We start from the raw sequence: 17,485 nt of genomic DNA, 5'->3' as shown, positions 1-17,485 counted from the left end.
CTGTACATTGGACCATTGCTGGACTGTACATTGTACCATTGCTTGACTGTACATTGTACCATTGCTTGACTGTACATTGTAACATTGCTTGACTGTACCCTTTACCATTGCTTGACAGAGGCAAACATGTGAGCATGACAGTGTGGTCTACATCATAAGATGACGTCAAACGTATGTTTGCATATTCTAACCAACTATAGAATCACAGTCTAAGCATACAGAGTGTGTATACACATAGCCCTTGTTTCGTCGAACTTGAGTTAGCATTTATAAAGTTGACCATTCGGTATTAATGTCTTTTGTAGTGATCCTATTTGAATTCGGCACGAGTGGTTTTCATTTTATCAGTGCCGATGGTAACTTCAGAAACATCATCTACCTCCAGCATTTGACCATGTTCGCCCTCTTTTTCATCCATGCACTCGTTGACCTGATGGAATGGATCAGCGCCCCTATACCACGTGGATCGGCTGCGCTGACAGGAGCGCTTGCCTTTGGATGGTGAGAGCGTTATAGTATTTCTTGTTTGTATTATTCATGAATCATTTTGTCTGATGATTTAAATAATCACGCATTCTGGTATACGTTTGAAGGGTTCTTTGTGGATCTATTCAACGAGTCAATAAACTTACAGTTAAGGATCCCCGTACCACTGCGAAACACTGAGTACTGGAAACTCCCGGCAGGTTTACAAAGCATTCTGAAAAGAAAGCCATTTCTGGCGGGAATATTTTTTGAGAAAAAATAATGAAATAAATTTTGTCAGCAATAGCGTTTTGAGTGTAAAATTCAGCTGGGCTAGACCGGAGTCGGACCCTGGACTTGGTTGTTACTGAAAATAATTGCTTTATAGACTATACGTTGTCCAACATGTACAGTTATATAGCGAAAACAAAGTTAAGGGGAGACTACTCGATTCAAGATAAAAAAAAATGTATATATCTGTGGAAAGATCGTAATTGTTCTATTGGAATGACGCTATTTTACATTTAAACCTTGTCCGTTGTCGCTAGGAGACTTTGTGACGATATTGTGTTTATTTTGTCCGGGTGAGTTGACTTTGACACTGTGATATATTTTGCGGTTGTGTTGTGATGCTATTGTTTCTATTTTACTGCTATATTTTGTCCCGGTATTTTTGAAGCTGTGGCAAAAATTATCTTGGTATATTGATGTTTAGTGTTTTTTTTTAACTTTTGTCCCATTTTTTACACTATGTATATTGTCCTTGTATTTTGTCCTTTGTTTTCGGTGATATATTTTGTTCAGTGGTATGTTTTTGTCGTGTAGTGTTGGTTCATTGGTATATTTTGTCCTGTAGTATTGGTTCAGTGGTATATTCTGGCCCGTTCCTTTGTTTCAGTGGTATGATTTTGTCCTGTAGTGTTGGTTCAGTGGTATATTTTGTCCTGTAGTGTTGGTTCAGTGGTATGTTTTTGTTTTGTTGTGTTTGTTCAGTGGTAAATTTTGTCCTGTAGTATTGGTTCAGTGGTATATTCTGTCTCGTTCCTTTGTTTCAGTGGTATGTTTCTGTCCTGTAGTGTTGATTCAGTGGTATATTTTGTCCTGTTGTGTTTGCTTAGTGGTATATATATTGTGACCTGTAGTGTTGGTTAATTTTTTTCCCTGTTGTGCTAGTTAAATGGTTTATTTTATCCTGCAGTGTTGGTTTAGAGGTAAATGTTGTACAAGTTCAGTGGTATAGTTTGTCCTGTAGTGTTGGTTCAGTAGTATATTTTGTTCAGATGACTTTGACGCTGTGGTATGTTTTGTCCTGTTGTGTTTGTTTAATGGTATATTTTGTCCTGGTGCAGTGATATATTTTGTCCTGTTGTGTTTGTTTCGTGGTATGGTTTGTTCTGTTGTGTTGGTTCAGTGGTATGTTTTTGTATTGTTCTGTTGGTTCAGTGGTATATTTTGTCCTGTAGTGTTGGTTCAGTGGTATGTTTTTGTATTGTTCTGTGGGTTCAGTGGTATATTTTGTCCCTGTAGTGTTGGTTCAGTGGTATGTTTTGTCCTGTAGTGTTGATTCAGTGTTATGTTTTTTCCTGTTGTGTTGGTTCAGTGGTATATTTTGTCCTGTAGTATTGGTTCAGTGCTATGTTTTGTCCTGTAGTGTTGGTTCAGTGGTATGTTTTTGTCCTGTAGTGTTGGTTCAGTGGTATGTTTTGTCCTGTAGTGTTGTTCAGTGGTATGTTTTGTCCTGTAGTGTTGATTCAGTGCTATGTTTTGTCCTGTAGTGTTGGTTCAGTGGTATATTTTGTCCTGTAGTGTTGGTTCAGTTGTATGTTTTTGTCTTGTTGTGTTAGTTCAGTGGTATATTTTGTCCTGTTGTGTTTGTTCCCTTGTATATTTTGTCCTGTAGTGTTGATTCAGTGGTATATTTTTTTCCCTGTGTTGGTTCAGTGGTATAATTTGTCCTGGTATGTTGGCTCAGTGGTATATTTTGTCCCGATGACATTGACACTGTTGTATATTTTGTCTTGTTGTGTTAGTTTAGTGGTATATTTTGTCCCGTGTTGTTGGTTCAGTGGTATATTTTGTCTGTTGTGTTTGTTCCGTGGTATATTTTGTCTGGTGTGTTTGTTCCGTGGTATATTCTGTCCTGTTGTGTTTGTTCTGTGGTATATTCTGTCCTGTTGTGTTTGTTCCGTGGTATATCTTGTCCTGTTGTGTTAGTTTAGTGGTATATTTTGTCCCTGTGTTGTTGGTTTAGTGGTATATTTTGTCCCTGTGTTGTGATGCTATGGTTTGTATTTTACTCGTTTACAGGACTGCTGTTTCTATGTACTACCACGTGAAGGTCGGTAACAGAGAGATTGTCGACGTTCTATTACATACCATGCCTAACTACATTATCTATATCCTCTTGGCGAGCTTTCTTTACGAACATTACCATGGTTACCGAGGGATACTCGCACCAATCATCAGAGCTTATTCCTCGCTGTTTCTTGGGACGTGGTTTATACAGGAGGGTTGGATTCTGTTTGTGCACGACAGATTCCCTGGTAAGCATTCATGACAATGTAAACCATAAAATGTTTAACGTGTAATACTGTTTTTGGACTATAACATACTATTTTGGTTGGTAAGTTTGTCTTTATAAGGACTGTACTAAGGCAATCTTAACATTCTATCATCAAATTTAATTTTTTATAAGATTCACCTATACGGTTTGTATCTTTGTGTTATTAACTCTAGATCACGTGTCATTAGATCTTCTAAGGTACCATAGCATATATATATATCCATATATAAAGACACTATATGATAATTCAACAGGAATATATACCTTTGTTTATATTGACACTTCGTCCCGGTTATGATCTGTTCGCTCACTCCCTTCACAAGATCAGCTCTGTGGCGAAGTCTTTTATAGAACGTACACATTGAAATATATGTCATCAAGTTCCTTTGCTTTGGTATTTAATAATTAATTTAATTTATGCGATCTTATATGAGTGTAGCGTGGTGATATTATTTTATAGGGGTTGCTCTATGGTAGTAATTTCACCCCCTCAATCCCTGTATACAGGGATTCGTAGTCCGGAGAAAGCTGTATCAATTTCAACATATTTTACGGACAAAAGAAGTCAATAGGATTGGACATCGGGCATTGCCTGTATAAGTACTCTCCCTTCAGCCATACCTTTAAGACATTCGTATTTTAGATACATAAAGGGAAGTAACTCCTCCAAAGTAGATTGTATAATAGTGATGTTTGAAGATAGCTTCCCTTTTATCTAAGGACAAGTAATAAACAAGTTTACAAAAACGATTTAAATTTATCAAGCTTCATTCAGTTACACTTTTTTTTATGTATTATGAAAATATTTAAAATAGCGAAACGTTTTATGGATCCCTGATTACACCAGCTTATCGGTGAAAGGTTAAAGGAGTCGGGGCCAGTGTCCAGGAAACTGTTCTAGTGCTCAATCATAACTTTTGTTTTGCTCAAACCCTATTTTGAAACTTGCTTAAATCATGAGACGAAATTAAAAAAAAAACAAGTGAAAACGTTTAAAATAGATTTCGGCTATAACTCCCTCCAAATGTTTTTTTTCCCAAATCACCGACATGTATGATTTGTTTTATTAATTTATTACCAGAACAAGAACTTTAGCTTGAGCACGGAATCTGGGTTTGAACAGTTTCATGAATACGATGGAGCATATTGTTATTTTTGAGGTTATAATGTATAACCCAAACACTGCATAATGTTGATAAAATTAAGATTATACCACATACTCGGATAATTGCCGAGCACGAACAAACAGCGCGTAATATTTAAACCAAAAGTTCTTTCATAACATGCGTAGCCAATTTAGTCAATACAAACATGATCTTTTCAATTATTGACATTTCTTGTTGTAGGTGGTGAGAAGAACCCGGAGTGGGACCTGTCAGACATGCGTAATGCCCACTTCATTCCCGTTGCCTTCGGATGCCATCTTATCGTTGACTTTGCAATCGTCGCCATTTTGTATGTTGTTCTATACTTCATTTACACCCCGAAATCGAGGCTTGCCTGTATTCAATACTTCCAGAAGTGGAGAAAACCTATGAAAGTCAACGGAGAAAACGAAAGCGTGAGTCTTCTACTTTGCACTGACGACAAGGAGGACCAGTTTGTGTGATCGGCGCCTGACAAGAGTTCAAACTTTTTATCCATAGCTCATTGCCTAGCAAAAGCTTTTACGGGATTTAACTTATTATCATTTGTTCAGTGCCTGACAGTTGAGGACTTCCGCAGTTTTTTTAACTTATTATCATTGGCTCAGCACGTGACAGTTTAGGACTTTCACGGGTTAACTTATTATCATTGGCTCAGCACGTCACAGTTTAGGACTTTCATGGGTAAACCTATTATCATTGGCTCAGCACGTTACAGTTTAGGACTTTCACGGATTAACTTATTATCATTGGCTCAGCACGTGACAGTTTAGGACTTTCACGGGTTAACTTAAACTTCATTGGCTCAGCACGTGACAGTTTAGGACTTTCACGGGTTAACTTATTATCATTGGCTCAGCGCGTGACATTTTAGTACTTTCACGGGTTAACCTATTATCATTGGCGCAGCACGGGACAGTTTAGGACTTTCACGGGTTAACTTAAACTTCATTGGCTCAGCACGTGACAGTTTAGGACTTGCACGGGTTAACTTATTATCATTGGCTCAGCACGTGACAGTTTAAAACTTTCTCGGGTTAACTTATTATCATTAACTCACCACGTGACAGTTTAGTACGTTCACGGGTAAACTTATTATCATTGGCTCAGTACGTGACAGTCTAGGACTTTCACGGGTTAACTAATTATCATTGGTTCAGCACGTGACAGTTTAGGACTTTCACGGGTTAACTTATTATCATTGGCTCACCACGTGACAGTTTAGTACGTTCACGGGTTAACTTATTATCATTGGCTCAGCGCGTGACATTTTAGTACTTTCACGGGTTAACTTATTATCATTGGCTCACCACGTGACATTTTAGTACTTGCACGGGTTAACTTATTATCATTGGCTCACCACGTGACAGTTTGGACTTTCACGGGTTAACTTATTATCATTGGCTCAGCGCGTGACATTTTACTACTTTCACGGGGTAACTTATTATCATTGGCTCACCACGTGACAGTTTAGTACGTTCACGGGATAACTTATTATCATTGGCTCAGCGCGTGACAGTTTAGGACTTTCACGGATCAACTTATTAGCATTGGCTCTCCCCGGGACAGTTTATGACTTTCACGGGTTAACTTATTATCATTGGCTCAGCGCGTGACAGTTTAGGACTTTCACGGATCAACTTATTAGCATTGGCTCTCCACGTGACAGTTTATGACTTTCACGGGTTAACTTATTATCATTGGCTCAGCACGGGACAGTTTAGGACTTGCACGGGTTAACTTATTAGCATTGACTCACCACGTGACAGTTTAGTACGTTCACGGGTTAACTTATTATTATTGGCTCAGCACGTGACAGTTTAGTACTTTCACGGGTTAACTTATTATCATTGGCTCAGGGCGTGACAGTTTATGACTTTCACGGGTTAACTTATTATCATTGGCTCACCACGTGACAGTTTAGGACTTTCACGGGTTAACTTATTATCATTGGCTCAGCGCGTGACATTTTAGTACTTGCACGGGTTAACTTATTAGCATTGGCTCACCACGTGACAGTTTAGGACTTTCACGGGTTAACCTATTATCATTGGCTCAGCACGTGACAGTTTAGGACTTTCACGGGTTAACTTATTATCATTGGCTCACCACGTGACAGTTTGGACTTTCATGGGTTAACTTATTTATCATTGGCTCATTGCGTGACAGACAGACAGACAGACAGACAGACAGACAGACGGTTTTCTTTATTTCCTCCTTGTAGAGATTGTACATGAATCATGCCTTATCTTGTGCTTACATCAAATGTAGAATATACATTGTATACATAATCATAGTAAAGTGTTCATCTCTGAGATCATTATAGGTATCAGATCGGCAATATTCATCATCAGTAGGGCCCACTTGTCACGATTCAGTTGAATATCGTTTGAACTTCCGAGTATAAATTGACACTGTCTTTCATCTGACAGGTGATCAAATTTAACATAATCTGATACGTCTAAGATATTGACTTAAATATTTTCAGACTGTTTTTGACATTTTCTACATACAACATTATCTCTTTCGTACCGATAGGACAATTTTATTAGTTCTCCAAGTTTCCACGTATATTTAGGGAAATCCAGGCTTATCAACCACAATGGATTAGGACCTTGCACAGTATGAATAGAATGATACGTTTGTAATATTTCTGAGCAAACCATCGCGTCATTCCACCTTTTATAGTAAAATTCTTAGACAGTCCTTCTACAGAAGTTCCTCCACGATGTACGCGCTGGACAAAAACCGTCAAACACATAGTCCAGCAACATAGTTGAAATCTCGAGTTTTACCGCAGTTGTGAATATGTCATGAATAAAACTTTCTGCTTTGATGAATATGTCACCGAATACGAAAGTGCACAACCGAATCGTAAAGAGAATTTTACATACATACTTATTACTCGCCGAACAGAGCGTGTTCCAGAACATGAGTTTTCTTCGGTCAACATCACCGTATATCTCCAATAATCCTATTGCTCGTGTTGTAACGAGTGTCGGTGATGTCTTCTCGAAGCCTTGGCACCTCCGTGCGGCATATCGCTAAACAAGGTCGAGGTCTTGGCGTGATTGTTGTGTTGGATTAGCCCAAAGTTCTGATCCATAGAGAATGCGCGACAGCACTATAGTTTCTATCAGCTTGCAACTTGTAAGTGGATGAATTTCTCCACTGTGAATACCAACTCTTATAAGTGAATTCAGTAAAAGCCTTCCTTTGGCACAGGACGTTTTGATGCTCTTGTCACAATGCAGATTTGACGCAAATGTAATTCCTGCGTATTCCTTCGAGGTGACGCAATTAATTTAAAACAATTCATTTTAACAACGATTATCTTGTTATAGGGATTTATGTATCTGTAAATGAATTCCAGACACCATCTGTAATATATCAATTAAATTATTATCTCAATACTATACAGAGTATTAGTTATTATTTGCATTTATTACAGCTATAGCACATACGTTAAGACATGGACGGGGTCACATTTAAATCCACCTACTTAAAGTCTGAACAGCGCTGCTCCAAGATTTATAGTAGTCTATTTGAGTCTGACGCGCTGCTCCAAGATTTATAGAAAGTCTAACCAAGTCTGGACAGCGCTGCTCTAAGATTTATAGAAAGTCTAATTAAGCCTGGATGGGGCCACTTACGGATTAACTGATTTTCTAATAAAGTCTGTACAGGACCACTTCCAGATTAACAGATTTTCTAATAAAGCCTGTGTGTGACCACTTCCGGATTAACAGATTTTCTAATAAAGCCTGTACGGGACCACCTCCGGATTAACAGATTTTCTAATAAAGCCTGTACGGGACCACTTCCGGATTAACAGATTTTCTATTAAAGCCTGTGCGGGACCACTTCCGGATTAACAGATTTTCTAATAAAGCTTGTACGGGACCACTTCCGGAATGCTGATTTTATAAGAAAGCTTGTACGGGACCACTTCCGGATTAACAATTTTCTAATAAAGCTTGTACGGGACCACTTCCGGATTAACAGATTTTCTATTAAAGCCTGTACGGGACCACTTTCGGATTAACAATTTTCTAATAAAGCCTGTGCGGGACCACTTCCGGATTAACAATTTTCTAATAAAGCTTGTACGGGACCACTTCCGGATAAACAGATTTTCTAATAAAGCCTGTACGGGACCACTTTCGGATTAACAGATTTTCTAATAAAGCCTGTACGGGACCACTTCTGGATTAACAGATTTTCTAATAAAGCCTGTGCGGGACCACTTTCGGATTAACAATTTTCTAATAAAGCCTGTACGGGACCACTTTCGGATTAACAGATTTTCTAATAAAGCCTGTACGGGACCACTTTCGGATTAACAATTTTCTAATAAAGCTTGTGCGAGACCACTTCCGGATTAACAGATTTTCTAATAAAGCCTGTACGGGACCACTTCCAGATTAACAGATTTTCTAATAAAGCCTGTACAGGACCACTTTCGGATTAACAGATTTTCTAATTCAACCCGGACATGGACATCCTATTCTACATTTTACAAAATTGTATTTATATTAATGTATGCTTTTACATATCTATTAGATTTCCTAGCATACGGCGAAGTATGAATTAAGCAAAATCATTACTTTGGTTGATAGACATGTTAAATAGCACTAGCAATGATGTACAAGAATTGTTGTTGTACCGTATTTCTCCCAAAGAAAACTAAGCCAGGTTGAAAAAACTACTACATGTACGTCACAACCTAATTATTGACTAAATCACAGTCACGGCCAAACCATCAACAAACTGTAATAAGAGAACGCGCGGCGAATTGCTTAAAGGTGATAACAACCCAATTTCATTTTCACATATTTTGCATTTTTTGGGGGCATTATTCATTAAATATCCCTTCCGTTTTCAAATAATAAATTATGCACAAATACGGACTTTTTTTGAAAAAATAGCATGACAACTTATTATAATATGTTTTATTAATATTTTGACACTAAATTTGATGTGTTTTAGCATTTGGTGGTTGTTCACCTTTAAGTTTTTTTTGATAGTGTATCAATGTACTGCTTTGTGGTGCCGAGAAAGGGATGTACTCCTGAGAAAGAGGTTTGTTTATTGGTCTTTCGAGAAGATGCGACTGTATACTCTCAAACATCTATCAGAGTCCAGTCGTGGTAAACATATAATTTCTAAAAACTCTTTGCTAGCAATAATATCAGTGACGTCACAGTTAAATTTTATCTCATGAATGATGAGCTTCACACCAGTTTTCTAGCCTGTAGATGAAATTTAATGCTTGCGGAGTGACGTCAGCTGTTAGATTGCAAACTACAAAACATAAGCATGATAGCGAATTTGGAAAAAAACACCTGTCCAGTTTTCGTTACATCATCTGTCCGTGTATGTCAGTATCAACATTGAAATAACTTTGGTACCTAAGCGGTATTGGAAGCTTCATGTTTGACATGCGCTTAGAATATTTCCGTTTCCGCTTCCGCTTCCAGTTGATGACACAATAATAGCGTTATAACTATGGTCTTAGTGAGCTGTATCTCTGCGAAATGTTTAAATGATGAAACAAGATCGTTATAATCAATATTCACTGGTTGATACAATGTTGATTTCAGTTTTACAATATGATGTCATCCTCCCGCCAACTCATCCACTGGGTTACCTCCCTTGGTGACAGTCCTTCGCATGTCTCTGTAAAGTAAAGATAAATTAATAAATGATAAAATAAATAGACAAATAAAGAGATGGCATAATAGAACTATAGCATTTATTCAAATTACATTGATTACAACATAAATGTTCTCATGCCAGGCTACTTTATGTGTATTTTTTTCTCATAGTCTATATCAAGTTAAACCGAAAAGTCAGAAAGAGGGAGTTGCTTCGGGCGTCATAAGTGTTAGATTCAACAGCCGATTGTTTATCAGACTAAAGTTATGTAGAGGATGAAATCTGCCCCTCGTATTTTAGTTTCTTTTTTCGACATTATGAACGGAATATCCTATCATTTTATACATGTTATTTTTGTTCATCTACAAACCAAGACTTCCTGTTAAATTGTAGTTCTCTACAATTCACTGCTTAAAACATGACCATAGTTTTTAAAGCTCAAGATATTGTAACCCTCAAAGCCGTCTGATATTTGTATATCATGTAGCCAGTAAGAGTAAGTGTGGAATGTTTTAGGTCCGAACAGTTTAGAGTACTTTTAAGTGTGGTCACCATCACAAATGGCTTACGACACTTATCAGCCATACCCTGGCGTGTTTGTCTCCATATAAAATGATACGAAAACTAATGCTACTGTCCTTAATAAACGGATAAGTGATATATCCCGGGGTAAAGCTCATTTTACCGGGCAATAGTTTCTAGGACTATTTGCTTTTTCCTTGTAGTAATGAACCAATCAAAACATTGGGACTATATCACATGTCATCCATCGCGCACCTACAGTGTCCTCGTGCCATCTGAGCCGGGGTAATCAGGTCAGAGGTGGGCGAAACTAGCATTCGGCCTTGACCCCTCAGTGTGACTATGATCGATCAAGCGTAACATCACTGCATACAGTAATGGATGAGTAGATACGACTCTTTATAGGTTTACGTGGTTTTAAAATGTGTCGTTCGTGTAGTAAGTAACGGTAATAGTAACAGTAAAAATGTTGGGATTCAGGATATAGATTACAGCATTTCTGATTTCTATCTACCAGGCATACTTCCGAAGAGAACGGATCCCGGAACGTGTTTACAGATTTGGTTCACAAATGTATATTATAACAGTGTTCAAAATAGCGGTATATAGTTTCCTTTATTGATAATAAATGACTATTTCTATTACTTCTGTGTATTGTAATGTCAGATTGAATGTTCCTTGTGACGCAGGTGATGTTATGGAGCAACTCAATCGAATACGATATTAGCTTGGCGCAATTGCAAGAGGGTCGGATATCCCTTAATGACTCACACAACTAAAGCAGCCAATCAGCAAGTGTTTTATACGATTATAATCCCTATCTAAAAATTTGTTCCGGTTAAATACAGTGCCTCGGAGTAATTTAAATAGGTGATTGTTGACATATTTGACATCGAATGAAATATACAGATATTGAACAGTAGGAAAATGTATAGTTTTGATAGATTTTAATATGTGATGGCGGATTGATATGGGGTCAAATGTGGGGTGTTTCCGTCCCGGTTTGGCCTGTAAACTTCCGGTTGTCAAAAGCAGACGCCTGTTGCGCTCTCATATGCCATTATCCTCGCCAAACTGCCCTTTGAAGTCTTTGTCATGTATTTATTTGTGAATATAGACAGTTGTCATTAGTGTTGAACTTCAAATATTAAGGCTATTAGCTCAAAAGCTTAGTACATTTGTAATATCATAAAATAAATAATTTAGTTGTGAAAGTCTTTCAGACAACACATGTCGCTTAAATAGTTACCTATTTTATCTCTACAACAATATCCCTACATCATACCTGTGATGTCATCACCTCGTCCGTCCCATACGGGTCCTCGTCCCCTGTGTGTGAGGTCTTCATCATCAGATCGAGGGCGACCTCCGATAGACGTGATGCCTACGTCATTATAACGGGGGCTTTTTACTTTCTTGGCGGTTACGGTGTCGTTTGAACGTGGTGTTATTACAATCTTCTTCACAACAACGTCATCACTACGTGAATTCTCGCGACAGTTTGTCATTTTATTTGACATTGTTGAATCGTCAATACAAAAATGTGTTACTTTGTTTTGAAGCAATTTGTCCTCATTTTGTTGCGTCACATTTTTGTCTTTGCGCTCTACGTCATCATAACGTGGTGTGTTCACCGTCTGGTCATCAATTGTTTCGTCATACGCTGTAGTTTGTAATACTGGTTTGCCGCCATTTCTTGATATAGGTGGTAAACCATTTCCCCTTGGAGTTGTTATCACCTTTGTGATGATGACGTCGTCATCATCTGAGCTGTCGTGGTCACAGGCCTTACGTGGTGACGGAGGGAGTGATTGCACTTGAGTTTTAGTCGTTCGCACCGACGGTGCTCGTTTTGGTCCGAGTTTCCCCGCCAAATTGGAAGACGATAGCGAACGTCTGTGTATCGGGGATTCCAGCGGTTGGAAGAAGGAATTTTCGTACTGCTTTGGCGGTGAGATTTGTTGTACAGGTGTTTTATTCTTGATGGCAAAATGATCCAGGTCGAGAGTCCTTTCTTGGACGACTTTTCTCTCCGGGATACACTCCATTTCAACTGTCTTGTCGTATATAGTAGACACAAACTCCACACTGCTGGCGTATTTCGTGTCGTCAATATCATCAATTACGGCGTGGTTGTTTTGGGTCAAAACGAGGCACGGAATGCGGCATATGTCCAATAACCAACCAATTGTAAAAAATCCAAACGTGCACATGTAAAGCAGGGCCCAGCCCTTTCTACCAAGGTAGTAATGATGAGCGCCGAACAACCCAAACGAAAACCACAACAAGTAGACATCGTCAGTGTGTACCAATCCCAGACCCTCCCCGCGGAGGTGCTTGTTTTCCCGCGCTATTAGATGAGGAACTCGGAAGAAATCTACCAGCCATCCCACACCGAATACACCACAGGTCAACGTGTACAGAACCCCCCACTTCCATCTATTAAGGTAATAATGATGAAGGCCGAGAATTCCGAAGGGAGATAATGCAAACATATACGCTGTAGTCTTACTTTTCTTTTTCGGAACATCCTCCAAAGGTGAGTTATAAATAGAAACAAGGGAGGGAATTCTGAAGAAATCAATAATCCATCCGAAACCGTATACTCCAAATGTGCACAGATAAACGAAACCGAGGCAGTAGTTACCGAGGTAAAACTGGTGAAAACCTGAAACAGAAGAAAACCATCACTAGTTGTGCAGAGTGTAGAGATCAATAGCAGGAGAAAACACTGGACGTGGTACACAATACAAAGTCTTCACACAGCTGTTTAGTATAATAGTCCAAGGCACTGAAGGGATGAAATCTCTTTAGTTGACATAGCACCTTAGGACGGGTCTATTAATGAAAAGTGTTTGGTTCTAGTATATTTTGGTTTAGAAGATGAAGACTATTACATTCTTAGACAATCTGACCTTAACTAATATTTAGTTCACAGAAGAATATCAATTTCTCATTTTAACGAATTGTCACCGGGTCCGCGTTAGGTTTTAGCAGAATAGTCTGATGTAACGAAATACTTCAGTTAAAGGATATACTCTAAATGTTTAATGGCTTGAAATCTCGAACATTTGTTCTCTACTAGTATATTTGTATGATTATACCTACTGAAGGTAAAAGGGACATAATCGTCGGGCATGCTATTTAATAAAATAAAAAGAATCGCTAACTTTAATAAGTTAATCAATGTACTATGATTTGTAATGCTGTCCGTAATCATGGAACATGGTCACAAACATATTTTGTGGTAACGTTTAAACCAAACACCAAGCAAAATAAAATAAACATATAATAATAAAAAATGAAGGAGTCGTATAAAATTAACCTTTCAAGTCTTTGAAGTATGATTAATATCAAAATAATACCAAGCTGTCTCGACAGGACAACTTGTGCCCAATCCTAATATGCAAATTAAAATATGTTTAAATCAATGGATCAGTCTATTTTGAAATACTTACCCAGAATCCCACACGGAAACCACAACACGTAGGCGTCAATGTTCGTCTTGCTTTCCAAGTCAACGTCCGAATCCTCGTTAGCTTCATCGACGAGCGAACCGATTCGGAACAAGTCGACAATGTAACCTACGCCAAATAGCCCGAGGGTCAGAAAGTACGACACGCCGAAAAACGGTCGTCGCAGGTAGAAATGGTGGGCCCCAAACATGCCTAGTGAAAAAGCCAGTGCGTGCGCAACTGTAGATGACTTCCGCTGCTGTTGTTTTGCCCTCAGCTGCAGATCTCGTTCCCGCCGCGCGTCATCATCAAGTTGTCGCAAAACTGTCTCAAAACTTGAAGGCATGATGCTTTTATCCTAGTAGGTAGTCTCGCAACTTGAATTGACATGTATGATGTTTTAGTGGGTCTTTACAAAAATAAACATGGCAAACATTATTATTTTTTTCTGATCGGTTGTCTCGTAATGTAACAAGGCAGTCATTGCTATTTTTGCTCAAGTGAGTAGTCCCAATAACCGACCTGACAGAAAGATGTTGTTGTTTTGTTATTGTTGCTGCTGTTGATGTTGATGCTCTTCTTCTAGTGGATCGTTTCGAAACGAGGCATAGTATAGCATTTCATGACGTCATCGGATACATTTCCTAGATCTTCGACGCTTGTCCGAATACAAATGCATTACAATAACGAAGGTAAGTTGTGTACTCCATCCGACGCTATATATTAACATATGGCATTTACTTGATGTTAGCACATATCAATAATATTAATGTAACGTCGGTCTATCTTATCGGTACGCCCACAGCTTAGCGATATATATTGAAACAGCTTCGTGAACTTATACAGAAACTCTTTCTGTGTAGTGAAATATGTCAATCTTCATTTATGTCACATTTGTCGAAACATTTCACATACGCACGTCCGTTAAAGTTTTGTTAACGTTGGTGACATGTGTTGCGTGGCACAACCTTTTTGACCTTGCAGATTTCCATCCGCTCCCTGCAACTTTATATCCAACGTGATAGAAACATTTTAATTATGCATTACCGTACACGAATTATGTTCAAAACATCACGAGAGGAAATAGAATGAAGATAAAACAGGTTTAGACGGGTCTGTATGGCCGAGTAGAATAACACATCATGTGATACTGTGCAGATTATTTTACACGCGCGTGTAACAGGAAAAACAAACCTTTTTGTTCTCATGTGATAGAGGTGCTAAATTGTCAAGGACACTGTGACTTCGTACCACGTAGACATGTTACCAACCGACACATTCTCCAGGACAGTCAGCGATATTTATGAGGTACAGTGTCATACTACGTGACGTAATTTCCGTTAAATTAAATTCCTCGTTAAAAATGAACTATGCATCGGCGACGTCGACAGTTTCTGTGTGCGGTGGCTAGGTGCTGTACCGACGTCCAGTGCGGAAAATGGACGAGCTTTATCTCTGTTCACTTCAACCACGCGAAGTGAAGTGGAAAAAAAATATTTTAATCCGATTTAAGTATTATGAAAGGTTTCGCGTAAGAATAACTTTTCAGTGTCTGATTTTAGTGTTATATAGTATATAACACACTATATAACACTTCCCGTAACGGTCAGAGCCTACTCAATGAACGCCCAGTGCGGGTGGTGTTTAATTTTTAAAATCTAGTTAAATCGGATAACGCATAATGATCCGTGTGTAAGTTATCTCGGGACCGTGTATTACCGGGATTATAGGGGCACGAGTCGGACACCATTGTATCGCCACGCGATTACAATATGATCAGGTAAGCTTCTAGCCGTAAGTTGAATGGAATTCCAATTACACAGTTTGAACTATATAAGAGCATATAGCTTTATTTATCAATATTCTGAAATGTTGCGTAATCCATTTTATTTAAAAAGAGGTCAACTTTTTTGTTTGTCCTCAACAAGCTCCATGTTGGACGGTCTCTTAGCCTATGTGTTGGCTATTGACTTGAGTCTGCAGACTTGCTCAAGTCAATATATATCATAGGAACTTAGTCACCGAAATGGTCTGTCAAGTAATGTCTGACCTCGATCTTTACCTGTTATATAACACAACATGCTACTTCATCCCAGCCACAATCCGATATACATGTAATCATGAAATATTGTATTTGTACATGCGCTATATTTTCAATACTTACCCCCCCCCCCTCCCCCCCTTTAACCGGACCTATGCATTATCCTTGTTCACGTGTGGCACTTCTCTTTAGCGATAGTATACGTGTTTAATGTTGGTTATGCTATACATATGTATTTACATGAACAATTTGCACATCCGAGAGAAAGGCCGTTGAGCTTGCTTTAACTATTATTTGTATAAGGAAGTTAACCCGCTATCGTATGCTCTTATTCATTTCGGTTCTTCAAAATCTTAAACTTATAAAGAATAATAAAAATGTATTTAGATTTAACTTCCTTTATAGAATATGTCGTGTTATATCCTTTCCTGGATGTCAGATAATATTGGAATCGGTGGAAATAAACGAGTTGATAAGGCGGCCAAAACTGCACTTATGGACCAGCTAATCGATATGAAATTACCATATTCAGATTTCTGACAAAGCTCAAACTGACAAGGCCCTTCAATCTATTAAGTGTCTGCGTACAGCGATAAATTTAGTGAAGAAATATTGAATTAATTTGGATGTTACCTACATTAAAAAGTATAAACTGAGGTAGTTACTTACACGTGTATTCATGAATTTTCACGAATATGACGACCACTGGCACATACTTCACCCTTTCACCTCTGTAGACCATAATGGTCTCATTCAGATCTATGTACGGAAAAGTCTACTAACGTTACTTACGGGTGAAAGGGTTGATTAACACGTGCTCAACTGGAGTTATCATCTCATAACCATGAATAGTTTGTTATGCTAGAGATCATGAAATCGGTGATTTAGCAGAACTCGTATGTGATTTTGATGTATCTATATTGAGTGATTGATAACATTTAAAGAGGCATCTGGTACCCTTCATAATGAACAATTATACTAGTTCAGGCTTTGATGGATTCACGTCAGAATTATTTATAATGTAATTGGAAACAACCAGGTCACTTTTAAAGTAACAGAATATCAATGTAGTTAGGATCTTTATTTGGAACATGGTTTCGTTACAGCAAGATGACTACTCAAGCAAATGGCTTCCCAAATCAGATCACTCTAACAATCTAACAGGAAATTTTATTAAACATGCTTGGTCCCTAATTCTGCATTTACCACCACAACTTTGCTGTTGTAGTTCTATAAATTTTGTATTACAAAAAATAGTTTGTCAGCTATGTATTGCTTGCTAATCTCTTATTCCGATTAGATCAGATTTATTTTGACGTTAATTTTGCACATGACGAGATTTATTTTCCCCTTGAATGTTATTTATAATGGATTTTGAAAATCAATTGATCCTGTCTCTTGAAAAATTAACAGATAGGTTCCTGAAATATTTTGAATTGATGAATGATGTTAAAAAGGAAGTTAAAATTAGTATTCGAACCTTCTCATCTTTTTTTTAATAAAGAAACAAACGTGAATGTTGCCAAGGCGATCCAATTGCACCATATGTTTTGTATACGTTGTGCAAAGATATTGGCAATTTGTTTTACAAATAATAAAATCTTACTGGTATAATATTGAAAAGTGTCAGGTTTTA

The 17,485-nt window shown here is 38.1% G+C and overlaps 1 protein-coding gene across 1 annotated transcript; it reads right to left on the bottom strand.

Moving 5' to 3' along the window:
- Positions 1-9,150: 9,150 nt before the first annotated feature.
- LOC110446526 lies at positions 9,151-12,719 on the bottom strand. Its single transcript, XM_021491718.1, has 2 exons — positions 11,639-12,719; positions 9,151-9,852 (listed from the first exon to the last, which is right to left on the bottom strand). Exons 1-2 carry the CDS (start codon positions 12,564-12,566, stop codon positions 9,779-9,781), a joined length of 1,002 nt encoding a protein of 333 aa, XP_021347393.1. The 5' UTR covers positions 12,567-12,719; the 3' UTR covers positions 9,151-9,778.
- Between the last annotated feature and the right edge of the window lie 4,766 nt (positions 12,720-17,485).

Source organism: Mizuhopecten yessoensis, unplaced genomic scaffold (assembly GCF_002113885.1).
Source record: "Mizuhopecten yessoensis strain PY_sf001 unplaced genomic scaffold, ASM211388v2 scaffold2763, whole genome shotgun sequence".
Classification (NCBI taxonomy): Eukaryota; Metazoa; Mollusca; class Bivalvia; order Pectinida; family Pectinidae; genus Mizuhopecten; species Mizuhopecten yessoensis.
Note: the sequence above shows the minus strand (reverse complement) of the source record. Positions and strands in the feature narration are given on the sequence as shown.

Coding starts and splice junctions, on each gene's coding strand:
- LOC110446526 (XM_021491718.1), bottom strand. CDS start 12,566: ATGTGCACGTTTGGATTTTTTACAATTGGTTGGTTATTGGACATATGC. Junction 9,853..11,638: donor ACGAGGTGATGACATCACAG/GTATGATGTAGG, acceptor TTTACTTTACAG/AGACATGCGAAGGACTGTCA.